Source organism: Arvicola amphibius, chromosome 6 (assembly GCF_903992535.2).
Source record: "Arvicola amphibius chromosome 6, mArvAmp1.2, whole genome shotgun sequence".
Lineage (NCBI taxonomy): Eukaryota > Metazoa > Chordata > Mammalia > Rodentia > Cricetidae > Arvicola > Arvicola amphibius.
The window spans coordinates 108,957,131-108,971,500 of NC_052052.2; the positions used below are offsets into that span (position 1 = coordinate 108,957,131).

At 38.4% G+C, this 14,370-nt stretch overlaps 1 protein-coding gene across 3 annotated transcripts in view; it reads right to left on the bottom strand.

Annotated features, from left to right (window-relative positions):
• LOC119816994 (aldo-keto reductase family 1 member C1-like) overlaps nucleotides 1-13,803 on the bottom strand; it is a 30,670-nt gene extending 16,867 nt beyond the window's left edge. For 2 of the 3 annotated variants that reach the window (XM_038334113.1, XM_038334110.1), the window contains exons 1-4: nucleotides 4,975-5,130; nucleotides 2,607-2,774; nucleotides 1,713-1,829; nucleotides 1,457-1,534 (exon numbers count right to left, since the gene is read on the bottom strand). In XM_038334113.1, coding sequence (XP_038190041.1) covers nucleotides 1,457-1,534; nucleotides 1,713-1,829; nucleotides 2,607-2,774; nucleotides 4,975-5,058 — 447 coding nt within the window. In that variant the 5' untranslated portion in view covers nucleotides 5,059-5,130. Of the gene's footprint in view, nucleotides 1-1,456; nucleotides 1,535-1,712; nucleotides 1,830-2,606; nucleotides 2,775-4,974; nucleotides 5,131-13,696 lie in introns of those variants that run through there. The other variant, XM_038334111.1, reaches the window with a different exon arrangement.
• Nucleotides 13,804-14,370: the final 567 nt, after the last annotated feature.

The following is a 14,370-nucleotide window of genomic DNA, read 5'->3' on the forward strand; positions in this document are numbered from 1 at the left end:
AATTCCCAGCAACCACATGGTGGCTCACAGCCATCTATAATGAGATCTGGTTCCCTCTTCTAGCATGCAAGCATACATGCAAGGAATATTGTATACATAATAAATAAATAAATCTTTTTTAAAAAGCCAAGTATTGTGTTTGTTATCACTTCAAATCAAATTGTTTGTCCTTGGAGGATCATAGACCCTTAAAACAATACAAGTTATTTTCTTGGCTCTTTGCTACTCTCCATAAATTGATGGTAAGATATTTTTGATGCAGATACCAGATTCTTGACTCACAGGATATAAAGAAAGACATCTGCTAGTGGCCTGGAAGCTTTATCACTACTGAGTAGATTTTATAGTGCTTGAAGTTGCTGTGTACACTAAGGGATGAAAATAGTCAGCAGTCTTACTTAGCTATAAATTCTATGAGCTACAATAATGAGCAGCCTGGTAAGAAATGTCCATTGGTCCATGAAGACCACAACTGCTTATGGAGTTATCATCTACTTTATTATTAGATATACAGGTAAACCCACAGGATACAATTCATATTTGGTACTATTAACTGTGCCAACAATCTGCAACTAGCTGGGTCAAAGGTCCTCATGGAGAGCCTACTATTATTCTGATAAATGGGACCGCAAACTGCCCCCTAAATATTTATCTTTATTTTTACAGACTCCTTAACCTTACCAGAAAGCTTCTTTTTTGCAGTACATGGCAATTTATGCAGGCTTAGAACTGATCAAAGTGTAGTGCAATGAGAGACTGTGAATTGCTCAGCCCTAAATCAGGAATCCTTACCAAAGGTTATTCCCTAAGGCTTAGGGATCATCACAGTAAGGGGGTAGACAGATCAAAAGATCCCTCGGTAGTAGAGGATTGCCATGAGTCATTTTCACATATGTCAGGGTTTTGTACACATGACCACACAGCCACTACACCTGAATGAACAGTCCACACAAGTTTAAAGACAACCAAAGTCCCAGCATGGATCAGATGGGGCTCAAAGACTCCTGCCCCTAGCTGAGGAACTCTTCTCAACTGGTGGGTGCTTGAGGAAGGCAGAGTTAGTTTTCATCATTTTCTCCTTCTGATGGAGTACCTATCTTGCACTACATTACCCCTGCACATACAAGCAGTACTAAGTGAACTCACAGGGTTTAAAGGGGAGTATATGAATTGGGAGGAAAGTGGTGGTGAGGAGGAGTTGGAGGGTAGAGCACAGGGACAGACTTTATTCAAACACACCCATATGCGATATTTCAGAGAGTCCTCTCACAATTGTACTCCAGTCTTCATTTCTATTTCTCTCTATTTAGTCACATATTCTTTTCAATACTTCAGGAAAACAAAAGTAAACACACAGTGCTTTCTAGACGTAATGGTACATACTCCATTCTCATAACTGAAAGCATGGCCTGACTCTCTTTTGGGTTTCTCTGATGTCTCACCTTCATGTACTCACCTCCCATGTAGCACAGAGATCTACTGTCTCAAATAATATTTTTCCATTTTCATCTTTAGTATATATCTCTTCTGATGGCTGTAATGAAAGCACAGGTTATAGAAATCTCAGCAAATATATGCATCCTATCCATTGCAATGGTCTTATAAGTCAATGGGAAATAGAAAAGTAAACATCCATAAAATAAGTAGAATACAACACCATCTGTCATTTGTATAGAGAAATTTAATTAGGCTAAATAATGTAAATGACATACCTTAATTGAAATTGGGTAATGAATAAGATAGAGATCAACATAATCTAGCTGAAATTTTTTCAGTGACTTTTCTAAGCAAACTTGGACCAGTTCTGGTTGATGGAATGTAGACCATAGCTGTAGGGTTAAAGAATGGATGTTGTCTTAGGTTAAAAATAATCAGAATTGAAAATTTTTTGTAATGATTAGGAAATTATGACCATAGGGAATATAATTTCTTTCAGCTGGGCTATTTGATCTGATCTCTCTGTGTAAATTTTAGAATATTATTGGTTACAGTTAGTTATTCAATTAATATGGGAAAGGCACTACTAAAAAAGTAAAATTTACCAGGTTATAACTGCTCTCATTTCTGAATAATGTATGGATCTTAAAAACCTAAATTTCTATAAATATTCCACCCTCTCAGATCCCTGGAGATATGTTAGCAATTTTTATTAATATAAATCATGGGAAATGTGCTATAGACATTTGGTAACCACTGAGCACAAATTTCAACAATTGGACAGATTATGTTTACCATTCCATAAACTCTTATAGTTTGTTATTTTCAGTAGGAAATAAAAAATAATATTATAAATGTCCAGAATTTTCTATGCCACTGAAGTTATAGGGAAAACCCAAAATGGATCAAGGTTATTTCTAAGTTTACAGATCAGACTGAATCATGCTGTGTTGAGCCCATGGTCAGGAAAGAAAAGAATTTGAAAGACATACATTTGAAACAAAAAGAAGTCTATGGTTCTCTCTGATTAAAACTAAGTCTTACATGTAATATATATGTAAATAAATGTTATACCAACAAACACATTTCACCTGATGGTAAGCTATTATTTTAGATTGTTTTCATCACATTTCAATAAATCATAAGCTAACTTACTGTACAGACAATACCTTTGTAGTGAGGTATATGTCTTCTCTCTTCACAGCACCATCTGCAATCTTACTTCGAATAGCCTGTCCTATCTCCTCTTCATTTTCGTATGCATAAGCAGTATCAATATGGCGGAACCCAACATCTATTGCTATTTTAGTCGACTCCAATATCTTACTCTTAGAAACCTAGATTGAGAAACAACATTATGATTTGGATATAAATATCCTGAGAGATATGAAGTTGAACATCATCTTCCATCCTATTAATTACCTGGAATACTATTTCATGCTTCACTTTGCATAAGGCTTTACAGACCATCCAGTGATCAACGCTGAATACATAAGCAGAAGCAATCACTGTCCCATGAATGGACTTTAAACAGTTGTAGGGTATTCACCAGACTGTTCAGACATGGTTTTAAGCCAAGAGAAGCCCTTTATTAGCTTGCCAGTGACTACACGGGGCATTCAATATCCTAGTCTAGTGCTGAGCCCTCTTTAGGGTAAGCTTTCAAACACAAAAATCATTTTCTGAGTTGACTTCAGTTAGCAAGAACAGTTATCCAGAGCAGAACTACAGAAGCCAAAAAAGCAAGGTTAGTATATTTACTTTCCTAATGTTTATTTGGTGGATTAGGTCTTTGTTTTAACTTTGGCAGGTGGTGCTGTCTATGTGTTGAATTACACTTCCATCATGGGTCAGTTGTGATGAGGCCTGGGGTCCTGTTACATTACTGATTACATTCATTGCTTATGCATGTGGAGCAATAAACACATACAAATGTTTGTGTTGGTCTCTTTTTGTTAATAAGAATTTGTTGTCTTAAGAATTTCTTTATACATGGGCAATGTTGGTTCATAATTGACTACCTAAAACAATAAGATCATTGATTTCCTAGACCTGCCAGAAAACTGCACGTGGTTATGATCACATCTGATTTACACCCCCCCCTCTATCTATCTATATATTTTCTTCCAAGGAGTTTCTATGAGAATTCATGGAAGAAAGATATAAAATTTTCATTCCACTAGTCTTGAAATACGACAATGCACGAGAAATGTATCTACAAAAGTATTTTAAAACATGCCCTAAAATTTTTCCAAGCACTGATTACCTTCACACCTATTGTAGCATGCAAAATGTTGTACTTGTCCAAAGGAAATTAGACACACATATTCACTGCTAGTAGGAGTCAGTCAAGACAAAATTAATATTATCAGTAGTTCTAACATAGAAAACAAAAACAATGTTACTAAGAGTGAGTTTGATAAGAGTATTTGAACTTATACGGCTGTGATATTTTAAATTATGGAACTCAAAATTTTACTCTGTGTCATCAAACAAATTATAGGTGGGAAGTTTATAATCTATGAATTCATGTTTTAAAATATGAAATTACCCTCACCATGTCAGGGTTGTTACTGCTTCTATAATCACTTAAAGCACAAATTCATTTTTTACAGAGACATTTTTAAGGTAGAATTTTAAGTTTTTGCTTTTTATTTATATTTGGGTAATATCTTGCAAGTTTACTTCTTAGGGGCAAAGCAAAAACTGCCCATATAGTTTAATGATTTCAGAAATTTTCTTTTCTCATTAAAATTACAATGCAGAGATGGTGATTTATACATTCCTCTCCTGAGAGCAACCTGACTTTCTGAGCTTGATGAAGGATTCATTGAGGTGCAACATAGGAGAACACTTCATACTGTTCTGCCATTTGCACTATGACTTCTTCAAATAACTAAGCTCTACTATAATATTCATAATTATTATATATGACTATGGATACAAAATTCAGTTAATTTGTCCAACATTTCACAGTTGAGCAGTCTAAGGAATATTTTTGACTATTGATTTGCTTCTGGGCTACTAAATTCTATACTTCAAGTCATAGTATCATTTTTATCACCTCAAGAGCAAATAGTTCATAGACGCTTCCATAAGTTTAATGCTTCCCTAGTTTTTACGTTTTACACTCATGTAAATATCCCACAGTTGTCAGTATTACATGAAAAATTCTACTTATGTCAATGCCACCATTTCCTGAGAGTTGTTGAAGGCTTCCCGGTTTTATTATTATCAAGTCAAGGAGGCTGTGAGGAAGTTTGTAGACTAATGACTTTCATATTTAGAACTAAGCTGGCAAATGAACTAAAATAGGGAAAACACAGAACAGTCCATCATCAATAACAGAACAGTCCATCATCAATAGCATAATCAGACTCTGTTAAGCTACATTCCAGCTATTTTCAGTCTTAACATGAAATATCCCCATCTAGCAGAAACTGAAAACCAGGGATGAAAAATGAGAGTTAGGCTCTAACACATCATAGGTCAATTTTTTTTTAGATCCTCCATCCCTAACCCTATATCTTTTGTTACCTGTGGATTTTGAGCAGTGCCATAGCCCAGTAGAGGCATGATGTGGCCATCATTTAGTCCCACACACCACTGTTTGAAACTCATTATTCTTCACTTTTCTGCTAGTGCAGATGGTCTATAAATTTTTTTTTTCAGTCATACGCTGTTTATAGGAAGGGCAGAACCTAATTCCTAGTGTTTGTCCAATGTTTAACCAGTGGCCTGTGGGAGGAATGAGGTTGGCACAATGCAACTCATGGTTAGCATTCAGAATCAGTTTATCTATTTATATGATTGTGGTTTCGCCACTGAGGGACCCAGTCCTCGGCAGGCTCTCCCAGGTCAGAAAAGCTAGAGAGGACATATGGATAGGTAAACTATTGGACATACGTGCAATTACACATAGGAAACTTAATTGAGGGCCAAAGCTTCATTTTTTATTATTTTATATTTCCTTTTGCTGGTTGTTATTCCTCTGTTTTGTTCTCTTACCCTGTTGCTTTTGTTTGACTATTTCTATGCAGCTGTTTGCCTATGCTTTCTAATGTTATCCTTCTATTTTTCCCTAATGATTTCTTTCTTTTTGTTTCCTGATATTTTTCCTTCTACACCTTTTGTTCTTATCGTATCTGTTATAATTTTTACCCCCGTATGCCTCCTAATACAAAACTTTCTACACAAAAAATAACATTACCTCACAACCACAAGTTACTTATTTTCCAAAAACAAAATTTTTATGTAAGAATAAATCAAATTAAGATCACAAGTTACATGTGTTTCTTAGAAGCTCATAAGTAGTTTTCTTCATATTATTTTTCCCACCATTACATCATCATCCCAAAGTAATAATTCTTTTATAATTAACTAAGTTTTAAGCAAGCCAAGTATATTCAACCAGTTCCTTTTGCACTGGCAGGCAGCTGTTTGTGGCTTCATTATAGCAGATACCTAAAAAATTTTCATTTAATTGGTCTAACTAACCATCTATTTTTCTTTACAAACAATAGGGTTACTCTGTTTCTTTTCACAATTTTGTTTTTCAAGGTGCATGCCGGGATCTATGATTAATTCTCTAAACTACATGACAAAAGAACTCAGGCCTAAATATGGGTGTAGGACATAATTGTTTTCTGCAATCACCTGCCAGGCAGAATTCATGGGTCTATAATGCATGGAACCTCCTTGTTTTTATCTTTCTTCTTTTGTAAATTTCACATCTAACAAAGGGGAAGGTAACTTTTAGCCTATTCTTGCATTGTGTCTTTTATTAGAGTAATTGGCAAAATAACCAAAACCATTTTCCAAAATCGTCTTTACTAACTGTCCTACCCAACTGTATCTCTTAGGCTAATCCAGAAAGTACAGTTAATTCATAGATCCTCATTTCTCTTATAAAATCACCTTAACTATGATCTGCAAGTAAATTGGGCAGTGAGGCATGGGATTTCTTTCTAAGAACTAATGGCATTATACTAGGTAAAGTTGGAGCCTTTCACGTAGTAATCACACCACACAGAATATGGCAGGAACACAGCAGTAACAAACAAAAGGAAGCACAGCAGAAGCAAGGGGTATTCTGGAGATGATCAGGGTCTAGCTCTTATTTGTTAAAATGAAGTGCATAAGCTTCATTGTTGACTACAACTCCTCTGTCATGGCTACCAACATGGATTCGTCCATAAACTAGAACCACTGACACTGAGACTATTAGTTTTAAGTTCATGGTCTCCATATTACTATAGTTATCATAAAACTGAATATTTACCTGTTGTTAGAAACCAGATAGCTCTTAGCATTTCTCTCTGTCTCTGTCTGTCTGTCTGTCTGTCTGTCTGTCTGTCTGTCTCTCTCTCTCTCTCTTTCTCTCTCTGTCTCTCTCTCTCTCTCTGTCTCTCTGTCTCTCTCTCTCTCTCTCTCTCTCTCTCTCTCTCTCTCTCTCTCTCTCTCTCTGTGTGTGTGTGTGTGTGTGTGTGTGTGTGCCAGTGCATATGGCAGGGAGAAGGAGGCATCGTATCCCTTAGAACTGTAATATCAGATGTTTGTGAGCTGCCTGATATAGAAGACTGACCTGAACTCTAGTCCTCTGATAAAAAGAAAGCTCTCTTAACCAGAAACCATCTTGCCAGTACCAGAATTCTTTGTTTTTGGCATTTTTTTTTTTTGCATTTAGTGAAGCTGATTATTAGTTGTATATTCCATGAAAAAGTAAAATACTTTTTATAACATACACAAAAACTAATAAAGAATAAGAATTACTTACATTGTGACTCTTTGGGGTCAAAAAAGAAAACAGACAAATAATCTTTTAAACTGTGTCCTAGAGAAAACATTTTCAGTATTCTCTTTTTTTCTTGCTAAACAAACAAAAACCCTGAAATGTCCAAATACATGACCGAAAAACAATCAGTACAGAATGTATTCAGTGAATGGTAAATTATTAACTATGGTTGGAAATCCTTACCGATGCAAGCAGATTCCAGTTTTTCTTTAACTGGATTTCAAGGAATGATTATTCATTTAATCTGTAATAGAACTAGTTCAAAGTACTAGGAATAATGGTGTAAAAAAGCAGATGTGTTATTAGTTACTATGCTTGATTTTGTTCAAAATTATTCAGAAAAGTATAAATGAAAGTCTTATATGAATTTTGGAATAGTTGAAATTTGATACATTGATAAAATGTAAAACAACTCAAAAATTAACTCATGAGATTTATATCAGTGAGTCGTTTCTTTGAAAACTGGGGACTTCTTTCCCTTTATGTTTGAGAGAATAATGAATTACATTCTTCCATTTTCTATTTCCTTCCAACCCTTCCCATATACATACCTTGCTCTTTTTCAAATTCATGACCTCTTTTAAATTATTTATTATATGCATGTGCATATATAAATATATATTCTTAAATAGAATATGCTTAGTTTAAATACTGTTAGTCATATTACATTTTCCAAACTGACCATTTGATATTGGTTAACCAACTGGCGTGCTCTTCTGTTAATACTATTTCTGCTGTTCTCAGTATTCCTAAGTAACATGTAGTTCTTTGTGTGGGGTTATGGCCTCCTGGGCTTTCCTCATACACTTTGTTAAGCCTAATGGTGAGGTCCTTTTTCATCTTATTGTTGGCCAGTCACATTGGTCTGACCTTATAGGTGTAGCTTCTGATGTTACTAGGAAAACACAGTTTTGTGTCAACTTCTCTGTTACTCTGAATCTTATATCTTATAATCTTGCTGCTTCATTTTCCACAATGTTTCCTGAGCCTTAGATGTGGAAGCTGTTTTGTAGATGTATACATAACTCTATTTTGTTATTATATTTTAGTATTTTTAAAACAATCTTATTTTGCATATCAATCCCAGTTTCTTCTCCCGGCCCATCCTCCTGTCCTCTCCACCTTCTCCCCTCTCCACCCCCATCCACTCTTTAGGTATGGCCTCCCAAGCAGAGTAAAAAAGTTTGCCCCATCACTTGATGCAGGACCAAGACCCTTTACCATGTGACTAGTATGAGCAAAGTATCCATCAATAAGGAATGGGCTCTAAAAAGCCAGTTTAAGCACTAGGGATAAATATTGATTACACTGCTATTGGCCCCACAAACTGTCCATGCCATACAACTGTCACCCACATTCAGAGAACCTAGTTCAGGTTTATGCAGGTTTCCCAGCTGTCAAAAGAGTGTCAGTGAGCTCCCACTTGCTCAAGTCAGCTGTTTCTCTGGTGACCCCATCACAGTTTTGGCCCCTTTGCTCATAATATCACTCCTCCCTCTTTATGATCAGAATCTAGGAGTTCAGTTCAGTGCTTAGTTGTAGATCTCTGCATCTGTTTCCATCAGTTACTGGATGAAGGCTCACAACTGTATTTTGATTGGTTGTGGTTTTCTATCATGATCTGTCTGATGCAGTGAGAAGTTTCCTTGATAAGGGTGAAGTCTGTACTTATCTGTGGATATAAAGACACATGTTAGGACTGTTGGTAGAGACTATGCTGTTTCCCTAAATTAGTGGTTTTAAGTTCTCCTCCAATGACCATGACTTCACCATCACTGAGTAGTGGCTAGGTTTCCAGTACTAGCTATGTTTCCCCATTTTTTGAGCATGCTATAAGTTCAACTAAAGAGCTGTTGGTTACCAGTAGGGTATGCATGCCACTACTGCACCCTTAGGTTTATTGTAATATTCTGATCATTGTGTTTCACAGTCATCACAGCTGGGCAGGACTATTGGTTGGCTTCTTCTTCTTTTAGAAACTTATATGTTGCTTTCTGGTTCAATGAAAGCTAGCCCTTGGGAAGAGGTGCTCAGGTCAGTTTAGTTCAAAGGACTCTGGGCCCTGTTTTTGAAGTACATCATGTCTTTAGCAACAAGGACTTACCTTAGAACTCTTCTGGGTCAACCAAGGACAACAACAGTAGGCAGTATATTTTGAAGTCTCTTGGACAGCTCTGACCCACCATGGTTCCAACTCACACCACTGTCAGACCCAGCCATGATAAGCTTAATAGAGGCCTGAGTCTCAGTAATTTACCCTGAGTCAATACCTGATTCCAATAAAGATCACTCACTGGGACTGCCCGGGGAACCACCCAGGAACAGACCATCCAAAGGAAATTCCTAAAGTTCCAAGATCCTTGTAGATAGTACCACCTGCCAGCACACATTTACCAGGAGACCCCTAGACAAATGTCAACCAATTAGGAGTTCTGAGCCTTAGAAATCCCTCACTCCCACCTTTACAGTTACTATAGAAACCCAACTCTCACTGAGCTCGGGGCTTTCTGATCACTCCAATACTTGAACACATGGAGAGTCTGAGTTTTCAATCTCGTGTAGAATAAAGGCTTTTTACTTTTACATTCAGGGGGACTCAGTCTCCTTATTGGTTTTATGAGGACTTTTTAGATCTGGGCATAGCATTTGGGGGCTCATCCGGGATTCCCAAAACCCACTAGGACTACCACCCTTATAGTCTTCAACCACCAGTAAGTTTTCTGTGTTTTTTTTATGTCTCGTGTCATTCTGTGTCTTGTATCTTTCTGTCAGTGGACCCAGAAACTGTAAGAGTGTGTAGATGGTATATGTGAATGGATGAAAAGATCACGGGGTGGGGGAAAGTGAGGGGGGCAGTATCTGAGGAGATGTCCCCAGGGCCCTGCTGTATGAGTGGATCTCTCTGGTTTCTGTAGATAGATGTGCAGAATGCTCCCAGCATCTCATTTCAGTAGATAGACGTGTGGGTTGTGCTCTAGGCATTTCAGTTTCAACTCTGCCTCCAGGGTACCAGAAGGACTATTTATCTGCTCATTGTCCTGTGTGTCTGTGTATTGTTCTGTTTGTGTCCTGAATTAGACTGATGCTGATGATTTTGGACAGACTGAGATTACCCCCACTATCATAACTTTGATTCTGGACCATTTTCAGGACCTTAGAAATAGAGCAAGGAAAGAAAAATTGGAAACTAAAAAGGGTAAACTTACCATCTTTTGCAAAACCTAATGGCCAGCTTTTGGAACCACTTGACTGATAGAAAGAACCTTTGACAAAAAAACTTGATTTTTGGTGAATTTGGACACCCAGACCAGATTCCTTACCTAATCACTTGGGAGGACCTTGTAGCACACCCTCCCGCTTCATTAAAACCCTTAATTTCCAGGGGTCTGATAAACAAGACTATCTTTGCCTTACAGGAGGAAAAAGGTGAGGGGATCTTAAGCCCTCATTTGCCCCTGTGCTTTAAGGGGGTACAGAGGATGAACTCCATTTCTCACCTCCCTCATTACTGACCACCTCCCCAAACTGATCAGGCAGCCTGGGAGAGGGCCCAGGGAGCCTCAGGGAACTTGGGAAGCCCACACTTCACCAGAGGAAGGTCCCAATGAGAACTGCCCCTAGGTGGCCAACTCTGCTGCTCTTCCCTTGAGGGGTGTCAGCCCACAGAACAAGGAAGGCAATGAACAGATGCAGCATTGGCCCTTCACCTCTAGTGATCTCTATAACTGGAAAAACCAAAAGCCCAGTTTCTCAGACAATCCAAGGGCCCTTATTAACCTTTAAGATTTTGTTAGATTTACCCATCAATCAACCTGGGAAGACTACAATCAGTTGTTTACCATGCCATTTACCATGAAAGAAAGAGAGAGAATTCTGAGAGAGGCCCAGAAGTTGGTCCCAGGACCTGTTGAAAACCCAACTGTCAACCCTGCCCTAACAAAGCAAGCTTTCCCCCTGACCTTTCCTAATAGGAATTTCAACTTGGCAGAAGGTAAGAAGAGGCTCTGGGTCTACCAACAGGTTCTGATGAGAGGTCTTTGCATGGCCAGCTGAAAGCCCACCAATTTGGCCAAAGTCAGTAATATACTACAAGAAAAGACAAAATCTCTATCAGCCTTCTTAGAACAGATTGTGAAGACTTTTAGGGCATACTCTCCTATATATCCTAAGACTGAGGAGAATATATAAGCCATGGTTATTGTCTTTTTTAATCAGGCTGTGCCTGACATTAGGCACAAGTTACAGAAGATAGATGGGCATCTATAAGATAGACAAGAGCATCCGGGAGCTGTTCGCAGTAGCTCAGAGTGTACAACAACCCAGAAACCAAAGAGGACAAACAGCAGAGGGTCATTGCTGAAGAGAGTGAGAAGCAGACTCAAAATATGGAAAGAATCCTCCTAGCAGACCATGCAGGAGATCCAGATAAATAGAAGTGTCAACTGAGATGTCTAGCCAAAGGTCAAGTATATTGATGACCTCCTGATAGCAGCGGACACTGAAGAAGCTTGCAAGGAATCCTGAGCCATGTTCCTCAACTGAGAAAAGACCTACAAGACCAGCCTTTGCCAGATGCCGAGCTCACCTGGTACATAGACGGCAGTAACTTTATATGTGATGGCAAACGTATGTATAGATTCATTCTCTGGATGGTTTGATACTTTTCCAACTGAACGTGAAACTGCACAGATGTTCACCAAAACATTACTTGAAGACATAATTTTGAGGTATGGTACTCCTATTCTCTTAACTTCAGACAATAGACCAACTTTTATCTCTCAGGTAATGAAGCTCTTGTTAAGGGCACTGAGAGTGAATTGAAATTACATTGGGTTTCTAGGCCCCAGAGTTCAGGTCAGGTTGAGTGTATGAACAGGAACCTAAAAGGGACCCTCACCAAATTAACATTGGAAACTTGTAGTGACTGGGTGGCTCTTCTCCTTTTCTCCTTCTTATAGGGTTCCAAATTCACCCTATACCTTGGGATTAACCAAATTTGAAATCATGTTTAGGAGACCCCTCCTATTTTTTCCAACTTAAAATTGGAGCTTTTTGTTGAGTTTGATAATGTTAACCTGGCTGTTTCCCTCGAGGTTGTGGCTCTTATGCATAAGGCCATATGGTTTTGCCTGAGAACCATTTATGAGACAGCACCACCACCCATGCCTCACTAATTTCAGCCAGGATATTGGGTCTTCATAAAGAGACATCAAAGGGAAACCCTTCAGCTGCACTGGAAAGGACCATATACTGTGATCATGATAACTCCAACAGACCTGAAGGTAGATGGAATCACAACCTGGATTCATCACTCATGCCAGGTCAGCAGATCATATCGTCAACATCCTTTATGGGACTTGGTTTCTAAAACCTTCCAGGTGATAAATGCCTTAAAACCTAATTTGACTAAAGAATGCTGACTTTGTCTGAATGCACAACCCCTTTTGGATGTTGGCATTGCAATAGCTAGTGATCATACCTCAGTCTCCCCAAAATCCTACCCATGGGGAAAACAAGGAAAAATTTCACTACAGCAGGTGACAGGTATGAGAACTGGTGTAGTGCCCCCTGGAAGACAAGCCCCAGTGGGTCTATGTAGCCAGATCATCATCATACAAAATAACACTCTCTTTTTGGCATCTGCTGGATGGTGGGCTTGCAATTCAAGACTAACTCCCTGTATCCATGGGGCAGCCCTTAATACAGGACAAGGATTTTGTATGATGGTCCAATTGTTCCCCAACATAAAATACTATACAGAGGCCCAAATGGAACTGAACTTATCCCATTTTCTTGCCAAGGCAAAATTGGCAATGGGGCAATAGCTATCTTGCTCTTTTCTCTGTTTGGACTGGGCATAGCTGGAGCAATGTGAGTGAGCACATCAGCCTTAATCCTCCAAGAAAAAAACTACCAGGCCCTACAGTCAGCCCAGATCTCAAAAACAGAACAGTCCATACTCAAGTTAGAGGCCTCTTTAGATTCCCTGACTGAGGTTACCTTACAGAATCAAAGAGGTTTGGATATCCTCTTTATGCAACAAGGAGTCTTATATGCTTCCCTGGGGGAAGAATGTTGTTTCTATGTCAATCACTCTGGGGTAATAACAGATTCAATGGCCTTGTTACAAAAACAGATTAATGATAGGAAATAGAATACTCATGGGGAAGCTAATGGTATGAGAACTTGTTTAATTGGTCTCTTAGGTTAACCACTTTACTTTTAGCCAACAGGCCCCCCAATGATCTTGCTTTTACTACTTACTCTTGGTCCCTGCCTGTTGGAAGGAAGGTCTGCTTGTTCTCCCTGTCCGCCAAGCTAGCTTAGCCCTGAAATAACCATACAGAAATTGTATTAATTAAATCACTGTTTGTCCCATTAGCTCCAGCCTCTTATTGGCTAACTCTCACATCTTGATTTAACCCATTTCTACTAATCGGTATATTGCCACTTGGCAGTGTTTACCGTGTAAAATTCTAAGTGTCTGTCTCCAGCAATCCATGGCATCTCTCTCTGTCTGCTTCTTCCTCCCAGAACTCAGTTCCAACTTCTCCAACTATATAAGGTCTGCCCTAGCAACAGACCAGGGAAGTTTCTTTATTCATTAACCAATGAAAGCAACACATAGCCAGAATGACCTTCTACACCATTTCCCTTTTTCTGTTTAAACAAAAAGGAAGGCTTTAACTTTAGCATAACAAAACTACATATAACAACAGGTATCAACCAAGAACTACAGTTACAATATTTATATCTACTTTATCTTTTATCATAACTAAAAAAACTATAACTATAGCTATAAATTCTACAACTCCATCAAATACTCCAGAAGGAATCTTACCTAAATAAAACAGGAAGTGCATTATAAACAACTTCCAAAACTCTAGAATTGACAGAAACATTTCACTATCTGGAAAGTCACCCAAAGTCCCTCTGTACTGTTGGGGCATCTTTCTTCAGCCTAATGGCCCATATTATCCAGCAGGCTTTTCCATGGAGCAGGAAATTTCAAAGACACTTCAATCTATATTGGCAGTTTTCACTCACTTTCTTCTGTGCCTTGCAGAATACCTGGCAGACTTTTTCATGAAGCAGGATCCCCGAAGGATCATCTCACCTCTAGACAAGTTCAGCAGTCA